The sequence below is a fragment of the Aspergillus lucknowensis genome (genome assembly GCF_044049455.1).
Source record: "Aspergillus lucknowensis strain CBS 449.75 chromosome Unknown BJX67scaffold_24, whole genome shotgun sequence".
Taxonomy (NCBI): domain Eukaryota; kingdom Fungi; phylum Ascomycota; class Eurotiomycetes; order Eurotiales; family Aspergillaceae; genus Aspergillus; species Aspergillus lucknowensis.
The window spans coordinates 227,174-245,899 of record NW_027263568.1 but is presented as its reverse complement, the minus strand read 5'-3'; the positions used below and the strand labels follow the sequence as shown (position 1 = coordinate 245,899).

The window sequence follows — 18,726 nt, the reverse complement described above, 5'->3', positions numbered from 1 at the left end:
CAAGTCATATTTCTCGTTCGATCGGTTATCTTGACAAGCAGTATTTGAGAAACCCTGGGGGCTCCTGGACCGTGTCAATGACGGCCTCTGCTACGGAACGTTCTACCCCGAGCCTGGCTGAACTCCAGAAGCGTCGAAAATGGCTTTTCTTTCTCCACACATCGGAGTCTGAGCTTGGATAATTTTAATATCGAGGGTCGGATATTATGGTGCGGAGAATGGGGCATTATTATTATTGACGAACATCTGATTGTTGATGGAAGGCGGCCAGCCTCGGTCCCCCTCAAGCCTGGAATTGATTTCCCCTCTCAACACTCACTCTCATTCGGCCACTACTCCAGTTAGTGAAACTTGACACTGCCAGGGTCTCGCCTGACTGGAGACGGAGCGCTCTTCTTGCAATGATGGCTTAAATTAACGTCCAGTCCCCTCATGCCTCTTCCCCATGGTTTAGCACTCTCACCATGAGCTCCAAGCGCTCAGAACTCCCCTCTCTTGCGCACGATGGCACCGTCTCAGCCGAACTCCCTCCATCGGGCCGAGCCTATAAGGTCTATAAGCGGCGATTTGGGGGTTTAGCGCAGCTCGTGCTCTTGAATGTCGTGGTTAGCTGGGACGTATGTTGCAGCCAGGTCTCTGCGAAGTCGCATACAGGACGAGCCCCTAATTCTGACTTCTCTAGTGGTTGACGTTCTCCGCCGTCTCAACAACAGCTGCAGAGTATTTTGAGGTCTCCGAGAGCGCAATCAATTGGCTGAGTACAGGCTATCTGTTCGCATTCTGTGTCGCAAGTCCGTAAGTTATTCCCCACCGGCCTCTGTCGTTGGCAAGATTGGGGCCCTAATCGTTTATTTTCGGCCTAGAGTCGTTATTCTCACTCTCAACAAGGGAGGCCCGAAGCCAGCTATCATCGCCACCTCGTCACTTCTCCTAGTGGGCAATTGGATCCGTTATGCAGGAACGAGAGCGAATGGGGGAATCTTTGGCGTCACCATGTTCGGCCAAATCCTGATCGGCCTGGCACAGCCGTTCTGTCTGAGCGCTCCAACCAGATATAGCGACCTCTGGTTCACAGATCGCGGACGAACCAGCGCAACAGCCGTGGCTACTTTGGCGAATCCCCTAGGCGCTGCGCTAGGGCAATTGATCAACTCATTTTGGGCAACTAAGCCTCACGAGGTGCCAGATATGGTCCTATACCTCGCGGTCATGGTAAGCATGTCAAATGAATACTCGAAATGTAAAGAATAAGTGCAGTAATTCAATCATATACAGGCAACAGTCGCATCCCTCCCATCGTTCTTCATTCCCGCAAACCCCCCAACACCACCCAGCGCATCATCAGCTACTACTAAAACTCCCCTGGTCCCGGCACTCTCGCAGTTGCTCAGAACGCTTGAATTCTGGCTCGTCCTCCTCCCCTTTGGCGTCTACGTCGGCTTCTTCAACAGCGTCTCCTCCCTTCTCAACCAAATCCTCTCACCCTACGACTTCTCCGAAACCGACGCCGGCATCGCGGGCGGGATCCTCATCGTCGTCGGCCTCATATCCTCCGCTATCATCTCCCCGCTCACAGACCGATACAAGCACTACCTTGGCACCATCCGCACCCTCGTACCCCTCGTCGCAATCTCCTACATCGCCCTGATATTCGCTCCCCCAAGTCCCGCAGGTATTGCCCCGTGCTATGTCATCATGGCCATTCTCGGCGCGTCTTCCTTCGGTCTACTCCCCGTCGTGCTTGAATTCCTCGTAGAAATCACCTACCCATTCTCCCCGGAGATCGGGAGCACCATCTGCTGGACAACAGGACAACTGCTCGGCGCCGTCTTTATCCTCGTCCAGGACGCACTCAAGGCCGACTCCCACGCTGATCCGCCCCTGAATATGCGCAACGCCCTTATCTTCTCCGCTGTGGTTGCCTGTGTGGCTGCGCTGTTCCCGCTTTGCATCGGGCTATTCGGTCGCGACGTCAGGAGGAGGCGTCTAGATCTCGACCGTGGTTTGAACCTAGATGGGGTGCAGGAAGGTTTTGTCGACAACGTTACTGCCGCCGACACCGCAGTTCCTGAGTCGAGGACGTCGAGATTTGGGTTCCGATTCAAACTCCCTTGAGGAGACCATTCTGAGTTTTTTTTGAGTCTTACGGTATGTCAGAATGGAGGTACAATGGATATGTTCTCCTGCCTGCTTTGGGAGGAGACTTACTTAATCCTCGCCTTGTTGTTTATATATCCAAATCTAATTCCATAATACCCATTCCCATTCGTTCACCGTGCCTCTAATTATGCTACAAACCCGCTCAGTCCAGAAAGCTACTTGAACCACTGCGATACTTGCGAGTCCCCTCCAGATAATGAATCGGGTGGGTTGCACCCACCCTGAAGACCTGAGGAGAATGAGTTTTTACCGAGAGTGAAGGCAGCATCAACAGCAGCATGGTGATTAGGAAAGTCTCCAATTAAATTTGCACAGGCAGACTTCAAGAAAAAATAAATAAATAAATAGAGATTTCCATCTTCTTTCTTATCTGTCCCAGTGGACGCGTCAACAGAATCATTTATCATTCTCTGGAGATTTTAATCCTCTATCATTTTAGATTACCATTCTAATATCATCATATCATCTTCCAAGAGACATTGAACCTTTTACAGAGTCTTCTCTACCATTTCAATACCGTATTCTTCTTTCAGAGTTTTGAGGAGAGGACCGCAAATCTCCCAGGTCATAGGCGCAAGGACACCCTAGTAAGGAAACATGTTAGCTTGGAGACCTACTATTGAAAGGGAAATTGCAGGAGATAATCAGACGTACCTTCTGGCTGATAGTGCCGTCAAGCACCTGCTTGACAGCGACACCGCAGGGGACCCCGACAAGTTTAGCCATAGCGGAGTATCCACCGGGAACACCGTACTCACAGAGCGTGCTTGTCCGAACCTCCTTGGAGCCGTCCTTGTGCTCGATACCGAATTTGTGCTGGAGCATGACAAGATCCCGCTCATTAGGGCCGTACTGCATCTTCTGCTCAAGAGTGGCGCAAAGGGTGTCGAGGGGGTTTCCGCGGGGGGTGATCTTCTCATCAGAGAAGAGGCCGATCCAACGCAGCCCGGAGATGATACGGTCGCGTTCATCGTTGTTGGGAAATGCAGTCCTAGACTGGATGGCCCATTCAAGGTCCTTTTCGCTGGAGGAGGTGGCGCCGAGAATCTTTTGGGTGGCTTCCTTCCAAGGGATGGCGGAGTCGAGGTAGTCGCGGGCGTCGTCGCTCAGGAAGCCGATGTCAACGAGGACCTTAATGAACTCGGGGAAGCCCTGGTAGCGGAGGGTGCCCCGGACAACGGTCCGGGCTTCGGGAATACCGTAACGCTCACGGAATGGAGTAGAGTCGCGGTTGGGGTAGGCCACGAAGGCAAAGCCTGGGTAGATGTAGTAGGGTTTGGCGGTAGCCATGAGATCGGGGCCAGCGATGCTGAATTCTTCGCCATCCTTGTAGAATTTGGCAGCGTTCCGGAGGGCTAGCAGGACACCACGGCTAGACCAAGAGAACTTATAGCCGAGAGGATTATCAGAGCTCTCGGGGGCAGGGAGACCGCCGCAGTAGGAGAGGAAGTCAGTGATCTTTCCGCCCTCGGCATGGACCTGAGCGCGTGGAACATTAGCAAACCGGGGTTAAAACGCAGAACAAGAGCAATGCTCGTACCTCCGAGATAGTCTTAACAGCGTACAGGTGGTCAATACCCTAAAGTACATATAAGTCAGAATCAAGGACTCCAAAGCCTTCTAACAGCATGAAGAGAGAAATTTACCGGGTCCAGACCAATCTCGTTCATGACAGTGATACCGGCTTGCTTACACTGTTCATCCAGCTCGAGCATGGCGGGAGAGACGTAAGATGTAGTGACAACATGCTTCTTCGTCCGGATAGCCGACTTGATCACCTGGGCATGGAAAGTGTAAGGGATCAAGGAGATAGCGAGGTCAACGCGACTTAGGGCGTCGTCAAGGGCCTTGTCGTCATTGACATCGAGAGAAATTGCCTTAGTATTCTTGAATCCCTCACAAAGCTTCTTCGCACTTTCGAGAGTTCTGCAGGCTACAGTCCGCAATTAGAATTACAATGTTAGATTCTTGTATCACTTTGATCCTGGCGAAGTAGATTTTTCTCTGACCACCGGATATTGTGAGGTTTTAAATCCCTCATTCGACATTCAATCGCAGGTTTAGCACATACCGACAGTGACCTCAACGTCAGCCTTACTAAGAACTTCGACAGTGGGCTTCGTTACTATATATCGACAGCAACAGTCAGTCATTTATCGTCATATAGTTTGCGTCAATGCGGGGTTGTGAGTTGCGAAGAGATGATGGAGAGTGGAAAGTAGGACGTACCGAAGCCTGAGCCAAGCAGAAGGACCTTGGAACCGGCAATTTGCTTAACCATTATGACAACTGGGAGGATACAGGAAGCAATTGAAAGCAAAAATGAGGGCGATTGAGTGACTCAAGAGACCAGTTGTTTTCCTGGTTGCTCCCCGCCGCTCTGTGCGAGTTGGTCACGTGATATTATCTCCGCAGCGGTATCGGAGCTCGACCGGAGCAACTCCAACTTTCCGCAGATCGAGCGACAGAGCTCGAGCAGGATCAGGGTCTGGTTCAAATAAATCCAGAAATTCCCTTTTCTCACTTCCCTTTGGGGGCGCTTTCAGGGGTCAATGGCTATAGCGGCCTGCTTTTCGACGCCATACATCCAGGATTTGGGGCTCGCACCCCATGTACACAATATCGGGGGCACAGGAGCCCCCAATAGGCTCTGATTGTCCCTAGATATGTGTCGTCTTGCGCGACTCTACGGTTGGTGCGAACTCTTAAGCATCGAGGGATTTCCCAGGTCATTAGTTCCACATTCGACTACCGTCGACCTTTCGGTTGAACATCCATTCGAGGGGCCATGCACCCTCTTGAGTGTGCACTGATCCACACATTGACCGCAGCGCAGTACCCAGAATCCAGTCGACGCCAACTGGGCCAGCGCAATAAACACAAACATCTCATCCAGGGCCCCAAAGTCGCCCAACGCCGCAGAAAAAGCTTTTAGTGATATTTTGACCTTCTCTGGGATACTAGAAAATCACGCGAGCACTGAATAGCCGGACAGTCAATCAGACATTAGCTGATTGGGCACGGTTGTTCCTCGAGTCACATTCATATCTGAAAGGGTTTACATGCAAGAAACTGAAGACTTCACGAGGAAGTGGAGAATTTTATGATTTTTCAAGCCTCTGTTGAATGAAACCGTCATTAGCGTTTCTAGAAAAACGCATTCGCAGAGCTTGAAAATTCACATGGAGTTTCATATCTCGATACTGCTCGATCTTCGTCATGAGGAGACGCAGGATTGGGCGTTGATATACATCTTCTGCGGGCGATGAAATTTGTTCTCATCAAACCAAATGGGCAAATCAGGCAAGGTTGTATCCTAGGTACTTGTTCAGGGAGGCTTTGCAGGGTACCTATGCAGTGATGCCCTTATTGTCTTAATGAGGTTGCTAATAGATCGAAAAACAGTTACCAATGATATCTGTACTTGGTTCAGCGATTAACATGCGCGCATCGGCCTATACCACGTGCTTTCATCTATGTTCAAGGCTGAAATATTCTCCACTGAGGTTGAGAAAATTGGCAACAGTGTCCTTCGAACAAGCATTTCTTTAACTTCCTATCTACCTATATGCTCCAGGAGCCACTCTTTGAACTTGGCTGCACAGCCTCACGTTTTGGCAACAACATGGTCCCAGATTGCAGCGACAGTCATTGCAGAATTCTTTGGAATGCGTTTAAACCCATTCTCACGGTCGACATAAGTCAAACCGAACCGTGGCTTATAACCAAAATTCCACTCCAGGTTACTTTGTTCTTGGTAAGCGCTTGTCTTAACTGACCATATGATGGGGAAGAAACTCACTCCAGGAGACTCCAGCAGTGATAGCCAGCAATCTTAACTCCGTGGTTTCGAACAACGTCACACAAGGCGCCTATATATAGGTCATAGAATTCTTGACGATATTGATCATTGATAATGTCCTCAAGCGAGAACGATGCCTCATGTTCAACGGAGTATCCGTTTTCGTACACGTAGACGGATTGGTTTTGAGGCTCAGCGTACGTCTTCCAGACATGGATCAGCATTTTACCGAATCCCCAAGGTACTACAATTCGAGGTTAGCACGGAAGTCAAGTAGGGTCCGCGCTTGGTTTACCTGTATGAGGATGCCCGTTCTCCCCACGTCGGCCAATCGGCTTCCCATGTTTGAAATGCGTTTTCTCGACGTCGTCGAGATCTCGAAAATTCGTTTTGGTGTATGGTTCAATCAGCCGTCCCGTCGCATACATCGTTCCATAATGATTAATTGAGAAACTATTGTGCTACTAGATTAGTCTGTATCTTGACATCGAGGACGGACTGGGTCATACAAGTCAGCTGAACCGAACACAAGGTCTAACTCCTCGTTGGTAAGCTTCGGAAAGGTACTCCCGTAGTGATCCCAGGCGGTAGTCTGCGTTCCTTTGACTATGTGTATGCTTTAGAGAAGAGCTCGATCGGCAGAAAGCAGGGAGAAGGAAGGGGGTATTTCTCACATATCGGCTGTGCCCACCATCCCAATGACCGCTCTTCAGCAATTTGAGCCGCTTTAATGGCCTCCGGTGAGTTATCTATTGGCTCCACCCAATCGTAGTTCTTCTTGGATGTTAGTGGTTATTGGAAAGTCGTGTGACGGCTTACCAGAGCAATTCCAATCTGACCTCGTTGCTGACAGAACTCACGATGATAGACGCGTGCGACATTCCCATGGACCAGCAAGCAGTTGTGGCCTACCCTGAAAAAGTCTTGACGGGTGTAACCCTTTACAAGACCATCCTCGCCGCCTAAAGAGCAAAAGATCCAAGGCTGAATGGCAGTCAGACTTGGACGGTGAAAGCCATCGGTACCTTCCTCACCTCATTAATCGTCAACCATCTCTTCACCCGATCACCAAATTTCGCGAAGCAAAGTTTCGCATATGCGACAAAGTCATCGATGAGTTCTGTTGGGTCACTTGCGGCAAATCCGCGGTACCTTTCGTCAAGGGCAAGGGGGGTGTCGTAGTGGTAAAGGGTAACCGTAGGTTCGATCCCGGCGTCAACCAGGGCATTAATCTGAAGGATCAAGATAATCAATATGTATTCAAACTGTGGATTTATGGACAAACCAGGTTATTGTAGTACTGGATACCTGCTTCGTTGACAGGATCGTTTTTGCCTCCTGGCCCATGGTCGTTAGTTGGCTGGCACTAGAATTGCACGGTTCAATGGCAACTATACCAAGAGGTTTAACGCGGGACCATGAAATCGAGAATCGGTAGGACTTAGCACCATATTGTTGTAAGAGCTTGACATCATCCTGCCACAAGTCGTACGATCGGCACGCATCATCACCTTTGTCCGGGTAATCTTTGAGAAACTCATCCCAGTTACAAGGGCCGCGACCGTCCTTGGATGTCGCTCCTTCAACCTGGTAGGCCGCAGAGCTTACCCATCAATTCCGTGGTGAGTGATATAGATCCGACAGTTTTGCAATTAGCATTCACGTACGCATATCCATGGAGAAAGTCTGCAGGAAGAATGTCCTTGAGCTCAGGTCGGCTGGGAACGGTCCTGTACGCCATAACTTGTTGATAAGCAGTCAGGACCTTTGTAGGCCTAAAATGACAACTGAGATTACTCTTTTTTTCAATCGATTCGCGCTCCATAGCTACCTGGCCTGTCGCGTCCGTCGGGGCCGTTCGGCCCGCCGGGTCCGTTACAAGCCGCCGACTCCAAGTTCCGTATATCAACCAAGTCTTTCTTTCTGGTAGTGAAAATCTAATTGGGGGACGAGCACAACCCGGTGAACGCCGTCAGCCGTGACCTGGGAGTCCAGCTTCCTTAATTGGCTATGCAGACAGTCAAAGTTTCTTATCATCATATCAGACCAAAAGGCAAGACCGGTCTAACCTGTTAGACAACAAGTAGCTGGATATCGACCACGATGTGGCAAATTCACCCCAGGAATCCAAATTACTCCAGTTATCTAAAAAGATATATAAATTCTGGGAGCCCCAGCTACTTCGGAAACCCCCAGGAATTTAAGCACCAGGACAAGGTTACTTTTCTTCCCTACGATAATGTTCCAGCATCTGAAAGAAACGACACCAACGGGCCTGGGGTGCATGTGCCTGGTCTCTATTGGCGCATTCCTCTTTGTGAGTCAATATGGCCCCTCGCTGCAGCTTACCCGAGAGCAGCCATCACTGACCTGAGCCCTGGCGTTAGGGATTTGACAATGGTTGGTGGGGGACCATACAAGGTGCAGAAGCATTTCTTCAGGCTTTTGGCCACTGTGAAACTGCGGGAGATTCTTCTTCATGCAGTCTAACAGCCTCGCAGGCATCTGCCGGAAGCTCAGTCCAATCTGCCGCAATCAGTGAGATGAAGTCGATCCTTCTCGCCCCTTGATTGGCTCATACGGGGATTGACTAGTAGTTACTCTGCAGTGGTTGCAAGTATTTTTGCGGTATATATCAACAAGGCTCTTGGTCGAAAGCTCTCCCTTGTGGTTACGGGCGTTATTTCGATTGTGGGAATCCTCATTGAAATTACCAGCGGAATCGGCTGCCCTAGGTTCGCTCAATTCGTTGTTGGCAAGACCGTGGCCTCAATCGCAATGGGCCTTTGTGCCAACATCGTCCCCATCTATCTTTCCGAAACTTCCACAGACGCTGCCCGTGGGTTCGCAATCAATATGTACCAGAACGTTCAGATAATAGGATACTGTTTGGCGGCGGGGGTGGTATATGCCAGTGCCAAAAGGGCAGATGCGGGGTCATATTTGATACCTATCGGCCTGCAGTTATTTGCGCCACTGCTGATGATTCTTCTTTCGCCTCTCCTACCGGAGAGTCCCCGATGGCTAGTTTGGAATGGGTACCATTCTCTTCTTCATCCCCTTCTTGGTCCACTGAACTAATGTCCCTTAGTCGCCGGAATGATGCAATTCACGCCGCTTCCTGCTTGTTTAAAACCAACTCGAACAACTTCGACGCAGAAATGTATGTTCGAGAACTTGAGATAGCATTTGAGAAAGAATTGGCTCACCCGGATGCGTCGACCTGGAAAGACCTGTCCCATGGCCCAGACCTGCGGCGTCTTCTGATCTCCATGGGAATACAATGCTGGATGCAGGCTCAGGGTTCGGGCTACATTATCAACTACATGGTCTCATTCCTTCAGGATAGCGGCACGTCGAATGTCTTTCCTTTTATAATGGGATTAAATTTTGTATACTATGGTGGCATTCTGACGGGGCATTTTTTACCCGACCGTTATGGGCGGCGTCCTGTGGTACTCTCCAGTACCATCGCAAATGCCGCCTTTATGCTCACCATTGCTAGCATCAACACTGCTATTTCACCAGCGACAAGCTCTTCCGGCGCAGCATCCGTGGCATTCTTGTTTCTTTGGCAACTCTCATCGGGTGTCATGTCGCCATTGATCTGGATCATCTGTACGGAAGCTGCACCTACCCGGAATCGAGAGCGAGTTCTCTCGCTGGCAATATTCGTTGGTTTTGGTGTTTCACTCATGATCACCTCCGTTTCTCCGTATCTTCAGGACAAGGGGTATGGTGGTCTGGGTTCTCGTATTGTAAGTCATTCCCCCTCCTGTTTCAAATGGATTATTTTGTTCATTCCATTCTCATAGGGGTTTATCTGGGGAGCTGCGTCGGTTTTGACAACCATATGGTCCTTCTTCATGGTACCGGAAACGAAGGGCCTGTCACTTGAACAGATTGATTCCTGTTATGAACAAAGTCTGTCCGCACGAAAGTTCGACCAGCGTGACTTGGGCAATATCGAAGTTGTCGATGGTAATCCGGTTCTTTTGGGAAACGTTGAAGACATTGAAGATGGAATCGCAAAGAAACCGTAGGAATATGCATGGAAAATCGCCGGGGGCCTGGTCGAGGTTTGCCTTGTATTCTAGGTTATTTCGCCTGCTAGTTTCCTTTGGGCATCATCATTTGAGAACCTGGAATTATTGCGCGCCAATGTCGAGGCGAAGCCAAGTTTGAGCGAGCCCTTAGTCGGGGCATGTGACAATTTTTTCCACGAGGATTGCACGCCCGTCGGCTCGGATCACTATATTTAATTACTTACACAGTTAGTTATATAGTTACTATATTACTTATCTCATTACCTATATAATCCCTTATACAGTTGCGCAGTTGCTCATACAGTTGCTCATATAGTTATATAGTTACTCAAATCGGACTGAAAGGTTAGTTAAATACCTGCTTAAGGGCAATTCATGGTGTTAAGTTTTCAACTCATAGGACAGTAAAAAACATATAATTTTTAACCAATCGGAGTGCTTAGCTTACATCTAAGAATTAACATAACCCTAAATCTCTCTCACCACCCTTGTGAGAAAAAAAAATTGTCACATAACCCTAATAAGGGCTTACTCGGACTCGGCTTCGCCTCGCCCCTCGCGCGCAATTATCGTAATCATGTGTATTCATTACGGCTAATGCATGGGCCCCTGGTTGATATCAGGAACAAGGTTGAGCACTTGGTCTGGCTCAGTACCGCTTGTGTTAGGAAAAATGAAGGGCAGTTGATAATCCATACTTTGGCCTATCCAGGGCGATGAAAGGAACAATAAGTCATCCGGATCCGTCAGACCGGCCAGCAGACCTTGTTGTTGGGTCTCTGCCTCAGGGCCGATTCGATCAGTTATCGGCGAAATAGTCCCGCCATGTGGGAACCGACCCACACCAGTCGCACTCCTGCTTCCTTGATCTTGACGGCCCGCAAAGTTGAGGATATCCCTCGGCGTAAGACGGCCCAGAGTAACCTTTCTTCCCAGGGACACGTCCTTCTCCATTCGGCAAACCTGACTGATCAACTTGGCGCCCCGCGCACCAATTCCTGTTTCGTCGGCCTTCTCTTCGAGCAGGATAGTTAGCGCAGATAATCGAGAGTGTCGATTTTGAATATCCTGCGATGGACGCTGGTATGAAGCCCCCATCACAAGGTCAAGAGCGAGGACAAGCCCCGCGGCCACAAGCCAGATTGTCACGTTCCAAAGCCGCAGGAACCGTTCCGGGAGACCCTCGTCGGCGAGATCCAGTATTTTATGCGCTGCAGCGACGCACACTTGATGTGTCTTCCACAGTTTTGAGTCGCTGAGCGAATTGAAAAAGTATGCTCGGTGTACAAGGTATAACCGATATTCTAAAGCCATGCCCATGATGCGCTTGATGTGCGCGAAAGACTTGGGAGCGGGCTCCGTGACTTGCAATGCATTAAAAGCGAACGTTATGCCTTCGAGTTGGTCCGAAGCAGCCATAACCGCCTCGTATGACGGGTTGTGATGCGGCGGAAGTGTGCCATAGAGATCATACAAGACCCTTGCGGAACGGCAGGTTGCTAAAAAATAGGACAACGGATGGAGGGAATTTGGGCGAGATGATATCGACATGCCATCATCTGCTAAGTCGGGCAACGGGGTATCAAAATGGTGCGGGGCGATATCTGTTCCAAGGGGGCGTATTAGCTTAATATATTAGATTCACAAGTTCCACGTACATGTGTATCGATGATATGGGCAGAAGAACCACTCCGTTTCCACAAGAGCCCACCAAGCTCTTCGGCCCATTTCGCGCTGGACGACATCCTGGGCGGGGTCAGAAGTTTGGTCTCCAAGGAGATGAAGATTCGCGGATCTCGCCGTTCCAACATTGATACTGAACATGGAATTGTGCATTTTTGTGTTTCCTGAAAGATGGAACGCATAGTTCAAAGTAACCATCGCCTGTACCCCTAACAGAGACGGCTCTGCCAAGCCATTGCACCGAAAAAAGCTGGCATAGCTACAATCAAACCACACAGATGCCAGCTGGCGCAATCTTCCTGGCTCTAAACCTGTCTCCCGAGCATCTTCGTCGTCTAGGAGATAGGCGGCGTTGCTCAAAACCGCAAAGAGGAGAGCGATGAACATGGTGTCTTGTGGGACGCCTTGCTCTCTCTGAACCCAAAATGCAGAATGCATCCTCTGTAGTGTTGGGCCATGAAGAAATCCGCAAAACCAATTTAGATGGGCGAGAAAGGCCTCCACCAACCTTTCACAATATCGCCGCGAAGGCAAGGCTGCAAGGCATAAAGAGAACGGGATCGAACTAAACCAATGAGCTCCATTGTCCTGCACACTGTGACTCGTCCCAGGTTGGGCGCGTTCCTGCCATCTTCGGACCTGTCCAATGTCAAATGCAGCATCTTCCAGAGCACCAGCAAGCCCACCTTCCTGGAAGGTCGGCACTTGATTGTCTTTCAGAGTCGATGCGGTGGGCTGATATCCCTCCTCATAATCAACGTTCAGGTTCACGCTCGCTTCCAAGCGCGCTAACCGTCGATTGACCCGAGCAAGTTCTCGTTTTAGCTCATCAATATCAGGGTTCTGATTGCGCGGCTCTGGTCCTCTACGCGGTGGGGCAATGGGTGCGCGATGACAGAAAGCCGCATCACCTCTCTCCTGACAAGCTCGGCACGGAATTTGTTTGCTGCATTTGATCTTTCGACGGCGACATTCTGCACAGCTTCGCCCACTTCGAGCCGCTCTATCTGTGCCCACATTCATGGGAAAATCACGAAAATTGCAGATCGCTCTGTGGACAGAACTAGCAAGAGAGAGTTTGAGAAGAATGGATCTTCGAAACTTCCTGTGTGCTCTGCACCTGTAACTTGAACACGCCCCTGATCATGACGGGGGGATCGGGGCCTCGGGAGAGTTTCGATGTTGCCGAAACAGGTTCATCCTCTCACCGGAGCGGAACATCCTTTCAAACCGGTTTACCAGTTTTGCCTCAGGCAGCAATAATGTCCTTACACCTTCCATGCCCTGGCGCACTTTACTGTGTACGCTCCTGTCATTTGTATACTGATGTCAAAAAGCCACCCGTCGTCTGGCATGGTGGGCAGCAAAAGCCCATCTTCTCTTACAACCCCTTGCACAACTACATGATTGAAAATAGATCCTTTGGTCTTTGTATACGACGATAGCCTTGTGAAAGATGTGATAGACTGGCAGAGTGAAGGCCTACTAGTACAGCACGTATGCCAGCGTTAGGCCAAACAGATGAAGTTAGGCGTGACCTAAGGGCCTACAACCCATTTTAGAAATACTATATTATCGGACCTTTTTGAGAGCTAGTATGGAAGATTCAATAAACAGATCTGTCATTCTGAACAACGGTAATCGAGAGAACTTTTATATACAGTGCTTCAAGTAAGTAGCAAATCAAAGAGGGAAGGAGGAGGTATTGTAAGATCACCATCAGAATCAGCACCGATCGCTGCATGAGTCGAATATATCACAGTGGTAGCGGGCGATGGTATGCTTCCGCATCCGTCCCTATAGCATAACGGCAGCACGGGATGTGACATATAAACCTATCGAGCATGCTGTCGAGGACTGGAATGGCACACTGCGGGACCTACGGAGAGCACTGGAGGTAGGCAAGCACAGAGAACACCTGGTGTTGGGAGACTTCAACTTACACCACCCAATGTGGGGAGGAAGACATCGGACGAAGCTGAGAATTTACTGTTACCGGTGTGAACCAAGACCTGACAAGGACAGAGTAAACCAAGTTCGATCGACCTGGTCTTCGGAACTCGGCTACTCTCAGACTGGGGCCTGTCTGGAAATGAACTGGACCATGACTCTGACCACCCCTCCATTACAGCACTCCCCAGCGACACTTTAACTAAACACCTGCAGCTAAGAGGCGCTTGTCGCGCTAGTTGAAAGAGAAAGATTTCCTTGAAGAGGTGGGGAGGAACCTCAAGGGCAAAAAAGGAATAGATAGCCAAGAGGACATTGATGAACAAGTTGACCTTATCATTTGAACAACCCGGACAGCCATCAACCGCCATTGCCCCGAATCAAGAGGATGCCCCAGGTCCATTTCTGGCTGGCGACCAGAAATAAAGGAGGCCCAGATGCGAGCACGAACACAGGGCCTTGGAAACTAGCCAACTGGGCCGAGACCAGAGGGCAACGAGAGTTCTCACCCCCCTTTGAAAGACGGCCAAGGAACAATGAGAACAGATACACAGGAGAGGATCCAGCTCACTCTTGAAATAAAGTTTCTTCCTTCGCGCAAAAGTTGCAGGCCTTTCAGCCCTACAGGACTACACCTACCCCAACCCGGTAGAGTGGCCACCGTTCACGGAAAGAGAGATGAGAACAGCTTTCTCGATGACAGCAACGCGCAACCACCGGGACCAGACGGGATACCCAACCTCATATCGAAAGCCCTCCAGAATATCCTCACACGCATACTGGCCCTGCTCTTCAACACGTGTATCACGACCAGCTACTGCCCAGAACGTTGCAGGATCACCGAAACAGTCGCCCTCCCTGTGACGACACTGGTGATGACGTTTGGTGGAATTGCGGGCTATGCTTGGAGCCGGAGGTCCAAGATTCATTGTTATCGAAAAGGAGTGGACAGCCCTACTGCGGGCTGCGCAAGCCTCTGACAACCCGCCGTTTGTTTCCATTCTTGCTCTCTGCAAATGAAGTTACTGTTAATAATGAGGAGCTTCAAGCAATCTCTTGGCTAGATGTGGCCTGACAAAAGTTTTACACGGACAGAGAAATAAATACGAAGGCGGAGCTGATCGATAAGTTGAGGGGGAATGCTGGCTTAAGCCTAAAAACAGATCTAACATGCAAAGTGTTCCAGCAGGCCCGGGGAAAATGTGGGAACAGATGGGACGTCCAAAGCACAAAGATCTGAGATTATTTGCCTCTGGTTTTCGGGCATCTTGCTGGCCGGGCTTCAAAATTCAGATTCCTCGGCCACCGCCCTCGGAGTGATTTTCGATTCCTTCCAGCAAACCTCCAACCAAATTCCTCCTCGATCTCTTCCCATATGAAGATTTATGTGCATCTGTTTAGAGAGAAACTCGTCCTCAGCATCTGAATAAGAACGAGCCCATTGGTGGCTTGATAACAAGAGAGTTGCCCTTGCCCTTGCCCTTGTCCTTGTCCTTGTTTGAGGCCCCCCGCCTGAGGCAAGTTCAGGATGCCCTAATATAGTATGTATAAGCTTCTTTTGAATGCAACACTTTAACTAAGATATTCTAGATGGGCTACGCGAGGTAGCCTTACTCGTAGGCTGGCCTTGGTATCCAGAAAAAGGGATCCGTAATTGTTCAACTAGCTAGTAGGTAGTGATCGAGCCCTTTAGTCCCAAAATATTAGATAGGCCACACTTGTATCTATCAGGAAGATGCTTTGTAGGGCCAATCTTATCATTCTAACTATCATTAACATCACCAGGCTAACTTTTGCACCATAGTCCAACCACACAGAGTTGGGATATAGTTGAACTTGTTAAGGCCTGACCTGTCAACCACATTTTCGAGAGCTACCAAAGCTCCACAGCTCCCACTGCTGCTGTTACTCCATATGCATGAGAATAGTTCATCTGGATGGAAGAAGTCCAAGTCGTCGCCGTCATCGCCACTATCGCTGTTGGCGTTGCTAGCCTTGCCATGATCCTTTTCAAGCCTGGTTATCATGTCTGGGTGAGATAATATTACTGATAAGCACGAGCCTCAGGTAGCAAGACCTGGAGTACTGTATGAACCTTCACTGGGTGGGCAGATAACATGGTCTTTGTGTAAGGCCTGCTGAGTACCCAATAGAAGACACACCTGTGTGATTGTGTGCAGAGGGCCTTTCCCAATCATTGTTCATAGGCATGAGTTTGCCATGGCTAATGTACTGTACTGCTGTGTCATGTAGTAATGTTGCAGGCTTGTGGGCAGGAGTATAGACATGGAAGTACATGGAAATGGGAGGATTGGGGGTTGCAGATGGTTTATTGGGATCAATAGGGGCGAAGCCTGCAGAGCGCAAGGTAAAGAAGAGGAAGACAAAGGGCTATTGTAAGAACCTTGGCGATTCATCTTGGAAATGGGAAGTAGACTGTGGTGTTAAAGAAACTGGTGAAGGTGTCTGCATTCTTTTAATTTGAGGCACGAGAGGGTATTTATAACCTGTAGAGCAAGCGACTGGTCCTTATACTCTGATAAAAAGAAGAGCACTCCTGAAAGCCAAACCAAGGCGGGTATGGTTGATCCTGGACTCCCTGCCCGTATGTACGCTTTGGGCCTTGAAATGGCACGCTGTATAGTGCAAAGGGGCTATTCCAAGGCCAGGCCAGGCAACATGAGGACAAAAGAAAAAACAACATTCCGGCAGTGGCAGCTAGATGAATCAAGGATATAGAGCATTTCACTAGATAAGTAGATAAAGAGAGAGCAAAACAGCTCAGCTAACAAACCATTCCACCTGGGAAGAATCTGGGACCGGAAGTGACGAGAAACAGGGCACAGCTTCATTCTCCGGAGGGGAAAAAAGGGGGCTAAGCAGGTTGGCGTCCTTGGAGTAGGTATGACAACAGGTCGCGACCGGGCGGGTGCAGAATATAGGAGGGAGAATAAAAGAAAACAAAGAAGTTAGGAGAGGCAGAGGACGGTTCTTCTGTACTAAGAGCTGTTGCTGGCGCGCAGTGATGATCATCCAATGTAGCACATGGGGCAGCTATCCCGAAAATGGCGAAACTAACCTGAAGTGGGAATTCGCATGTACTCCCAAGGTCCCAAGGTCCCAGCACTATGCAGAAACTCTGCAGAAGATTCGTGCCCAGCACCTCCTAAGAGCGCGCTCAGGGCATACTGAGATCTACTTAGTGAGCAAAAAGCAGCAAGGGGTGAGCACTAACATGGAAAAGGAAGTCTACGGTTATCCCCAGGCCTAGAAAATCAAGTATGTATGCATGTGGATTAGGTATACAATCAACAGAGATTCACTGTACCAAACAAAAGTGGTATCACAGACCTAGAACATCCATGCAAACCAGGCCATAAACGCCCGACATTCTAATGCTATACTCGAATGCTAGACTATAAGGTGTATCAAGAGACGGTTAATTATAGACTCTTCGCCTTTATCCCTGAGGTGACCACGAGCTCTTCTTTGCTTTCCTCCCCGGATTCCTCGCCATCAAAGTTGCCTTCAGCGTCTGGATTTTTCCTCGCTTTGGACACCCTTCGCTGCCAAGCCAAGAGCACAGGCAAAAAGCGCCATAGATCGAACTGAGGCCACAAAACGTCGAGGAAAACGATCTCCGTGTTCTGATGGCATTGCCAGAGCATGAAATCACTAAGGCGTTCTACCCCGGATGTGCGAACGAGTAGGTCAAGGGGAGGGCAGTCGCGCGTAAGTAAGTGGTCTGTTAGAGTTTGGCGTGTGATTGTTTCCGGGGATTTGAACACCGGAGGTTCATCCTCATCCGCATTTTGAGCTTTCGTGGTCTGTTCGGGCACATGGAGTGTAGCGGTGGATGAAAGGGCAGACTCTGAGTGGTAGGGCTTAGTTTGGCCTTTAAGCATTGGGACTTCTTCTTCCCCCAGTGTGGATGCCTCTGATACGGATTCAACCTCCGCACTTGAATCGTCCAACTTTCCAATCGTCGCCCGCGAACGGATGTTTTGTGCGATATGGTCTTCGGAGAACGGTGTTCGTTGAAGAGAGGGCGACGAACGAGTCGATCGTAGCGGCTTACTGTATTCCGTTACCGTGTCTCGGATCGCCCCGGTGATTTCGTCACGCGACGTGTAGGGGAAGCAGATGTTTAGAACACGGTCGCCGTTGTTCTTCGTTAAATCGACGGCACGATTCACTGCAGCAAGCACGTCGGGTCGTAGCAAATCTAATCGGCCAAGTACCCTAACCTTCGCCCCGTAGCGGTCGAGGATTTCGCCATGCTGAGCCATCTGCGATAACTTGACCCTGGCCATTTCCATCAAAGCATCCACCTCGAATTTTGAGCGTTTGAAGTTTTCAATGCTGAAAGCGTAGATGGTTACGACCTGTACTCCGGCCCGGTAGCATACCTCAAGAATCTAGTGCCACCAAGCCAGTAATTAGTGTCGAGCTCAGAACACAGTATATCGGACGTGCGCGTGAAAACAGAAGCCGAATGGTGCTCTTCGGATGGCCATCTCTTGTGTAAACATCATATGAGACTCACCCGTGCTAACGCCTCGAAACCTAGGTTGTGACCTTCTACCGTCTCGATCCCGTGTGATCGGGCAAATCTCCGATTTCCATCCATTATGAAAGCAATATGCCGTGGAACTGGCCCCTGTCGAAGTGCTCCAACCAGCAACTCCCGGAGCTTGGAGATCGCAAACTCGATTGGCGGCGACGCAAGGAACCAATTCCGAAGTTTCGAGAGGTGCATTGAGGTCGCCATGGTATATATCGTTCCGTGGAACAGCGATAATAAGGGAACGGAATATATAACCTTTGAAACCGTGAATTTAACGTGAAGAGGTGCGGAGTGTCGAAGTGGCTGTCTGTCGGTGGCGGGTCAAAAACAAAAAAAAAAAAAAAACTCCGAGCGATGCAAGGACGAAGAAATCCACGCGGACGGAGAGACACGATCTCTGACGGAAGGTTTCATGCAAACTAATAACAGGTGGCCAGAAAGAGTCTGCGAGAGAGAACTCAGCTTGGGGTCGCAGTTGCCGATGGCCCGCCAGGCTACACTGTTTTTTTCTGTGACGA

At 49.7% G+C, this 18,726-nt stretch overlaps 6 protein-coding genes across 6 annotated transcripts; 2 read left to right on the top strand and 4 right to left on the bottom strand.

Annotated features, from left to right (window-relative positions):
* Window positions 1-236: 236 nt before the first annotated feature.
* On the top strand, window positions 237-2,320 carry BJX67DRAFT_132375 (putative cell surface receptor/MFS transporter (FLVCR)). The gene is made up of 4 exons (XM_071024552.1): window positions 237-617; window positions 683-795; window positions 864-1,212; window positions 1,276-2,320. The coding sequence occupies exons 1-4, from the start codon at window positions 465-467 to the stop codon at window positions 2,113-2,115; spliced, it is 1,455 nt and encodes a 484-aa protein (XP_070885558.1). The 5' UTR covers window positions 237-464; the 3' UTR covers window positions 2,116-2,320.
* A 149-nt stretch (window positions 2,321-2,469) lies between these two features.
* lys9 (saccharopine dehydrogenase (NADP+, L-glutamate-forming)) lies at window positions 2,470-4,519 on the bottom strand. The gene is made up of 6 exons (XM_071029287.1): window positions 4,390-4,519; window positions 4,232-4,285; window positions 3,807-4,093; window positions 3,701-3,739; window positions 2,815-3,639; window positions 2,470-2,744 (listed from the first exon to the last, which is right to left on the bottom strand). The coding sequence occupies exons 1-6, from the start codon at window positions 4,439-4,441 to the stop codon at window positions 2,649-2,651; spliced, it is 1,353 nt and encodes a 450-aa protein (XP_070885557.1). The 5' UTR covers window positions 4,442-4,519; the 3' UTR covers window positions 2,470-2,648.
* Window positions 4,520-5,767: 1,248 nt separating this feature from the next.
* BJX67DRAFT_381808 (glycoside hydrolase family 1 protein) lies at window positions 5,768-7,703 on the bottom strand (the record flags this gene model as incomplete). Its single annotated transcript, XM_071033084.1, has 10 exons — window positions 5,768-5,906; window positions 5,963-6,206; window positions 6,258-6,415; window positions 6,472-6,568; window positions 6,637-6,739; window positions 6,782-6,946; window positions 6,997-7,194; window positions 7,248-7,300; window positions 7,360-7,565; window positions 7,630-7,703. The coding sequence occupies 10 exons, from the start codon at window positions 7,701-7,703 to the stop codon at window positions 5,768-5,770; spliced, it is 1,437 nt and encodes a 478-aa protein (XP_070885556.1).
* A 209-nt stretch (window positions 7,704-7,912) lies between these two features.
* On the top strand, window positions 7,913-10,233 carry BJX67DRAFT_355185 (general substrate transporter). The gene is made up of 5 exons (XM_071029286.1): window positions 7,913-8,279; window positions 8,350-8,500; window positions 8,571-9,000; window positions 9,054-9,720; window positions 9,778-10,233. The coding sequence occupies exons 1-5, from the start codon at window positions 8,202-8,204 to the stop codon at window positions 10,003-10,005; spliced, it is 1,554 nt and encodes a 517-aa protein (XP_070885555.1). The 5' UTR covers window positions 7,913-8,201; the 3' UTR covers window positions 10,006-10,233.
* A 172-nt stretch (window positions 10,234-10,405) lies between these two features.
* On the bottom strand, window positions 10,406-12,959 carry BJX67DRAFT_355182 (Zn(II)2Cys6 transcription factor). The gene is made up of 2 exons (XM_071029285.1): window positions 11,667-12,959; window positions 10,406-11,612 (listed from the first exon to the last, which is right to left on the bottom strand). Exons 1-2 carry the CDS (start codon window positions 12,712-12,714, stop codon window positions 10,603-10,605), a joined length of 2,058 nt encoding a protein of 685 aa, XP_070885554.1. The 5' UTR covers window positions 12,715-12,959; the 3' UTR covers window positions 10,406-10,602.
* Window positions 12,960-16,750: 3,791 nt separating this feature from the next.
* Window positions 16,751-18,553, bottom strand: BJX67DRAFT_355178 (Undecaprenyl diphosphate synthase). Its single transcript, XM_071029284.1, has one exon. It carries the CDS (start codon window positions 17,958-17,960, stop codon window positions 17,085-17,087), a length of 876 nt encoding a protein of 291 aa, XP_070885553.1. The 5' UTR covers window positions 17,961-18,553; the 3' UTR covers window positions 16,751-17,084.
* Between the last annotated feature and the right edge of the window lie 173 nt (window positions 18,554-18,726).